Source organism: Condylura cristata, unplaced genomic scaffold, assembly GCF_000260355.1.
Source record: "Condylura cristata isolate star-nosed mole 26May11 unplaced genomic scaffold, ConCri1.0 scaffold00004, whole genome shotgun sequence".
In the NCBI taxonomy this organism is placed as follows: domain Eukaryota; kingdom Metazoa; phylum Chordata; class Mammalia; order Eulipotyphla; family Talpidae; genus Condylura; species Condylura cristata.
Window position 1 is genome coordinate 1,529,336 of NW_004567105.1, and position 454 is coordinate 1,529,789.

General features: G+C 68.3%; 1 protein-coding gene across 1 annotated transcript in view; it reads left to right on the top strand.

Moving 5' to 3' along the window:
• Positions 1 to 454, top strand: part of EFCAB6 (EF-hand calcium binding domain 6) — a 127,605-nt gene that overhangs the window by 74,034 nt on the left and 53,117 nt on the right. The window contains exon 19 of the mRNA XM_012735104.1: positions 94 to 241. Within this exon, the coding sequence (XP_012590558.1) occupies positions 94 to 241 (148 nt within the window). The remainder of the gene's footprint in view (positions 1 to 93; positions 242 to 454) is intronic.

Genomic DNA, 454 nt, shown 5'->3' on the forward strand with positions numbered 1-454 from the left:
CTCGGGCAGGGCCAAGCCCCGCTGCCCTGCCCGCGCGGGACAGCCCTGGGCGCCCAGGCACCGGCTCAGTGCCGGCTGTCCCCGGGGACGCAGGGCCCTTCGGGCCTCTCCCTGGGCCCCCCAGACCAGAGTGAGCTGCCCGGGCGGCGGCTCCCCACTGAGATGCAGGTGCTCGTGGGGGTGCGGACGACACAGGCTGCGAGCGCCGAGCTGACGGGTCCCGGGGCACCCAGCGAGCACCGTGCCCAGAGGGGGCCCAGGCGGCCGTCGCCGGACAGGGCTGCGCAGGCCCCGGCCCTGTGCTCGTCCCCAGAATCACTGGGCTTATTTTGTCTCTTAAAAAAAAAAAAGCGAGAAACAATTTGTCTCTTTCTAAGTGAAACGATCCTGCAGCACGTGAGGGGACACCTGCTTCCAATCACTCAGGGCCCGAGGAGCCGCAACGGGAGACTTG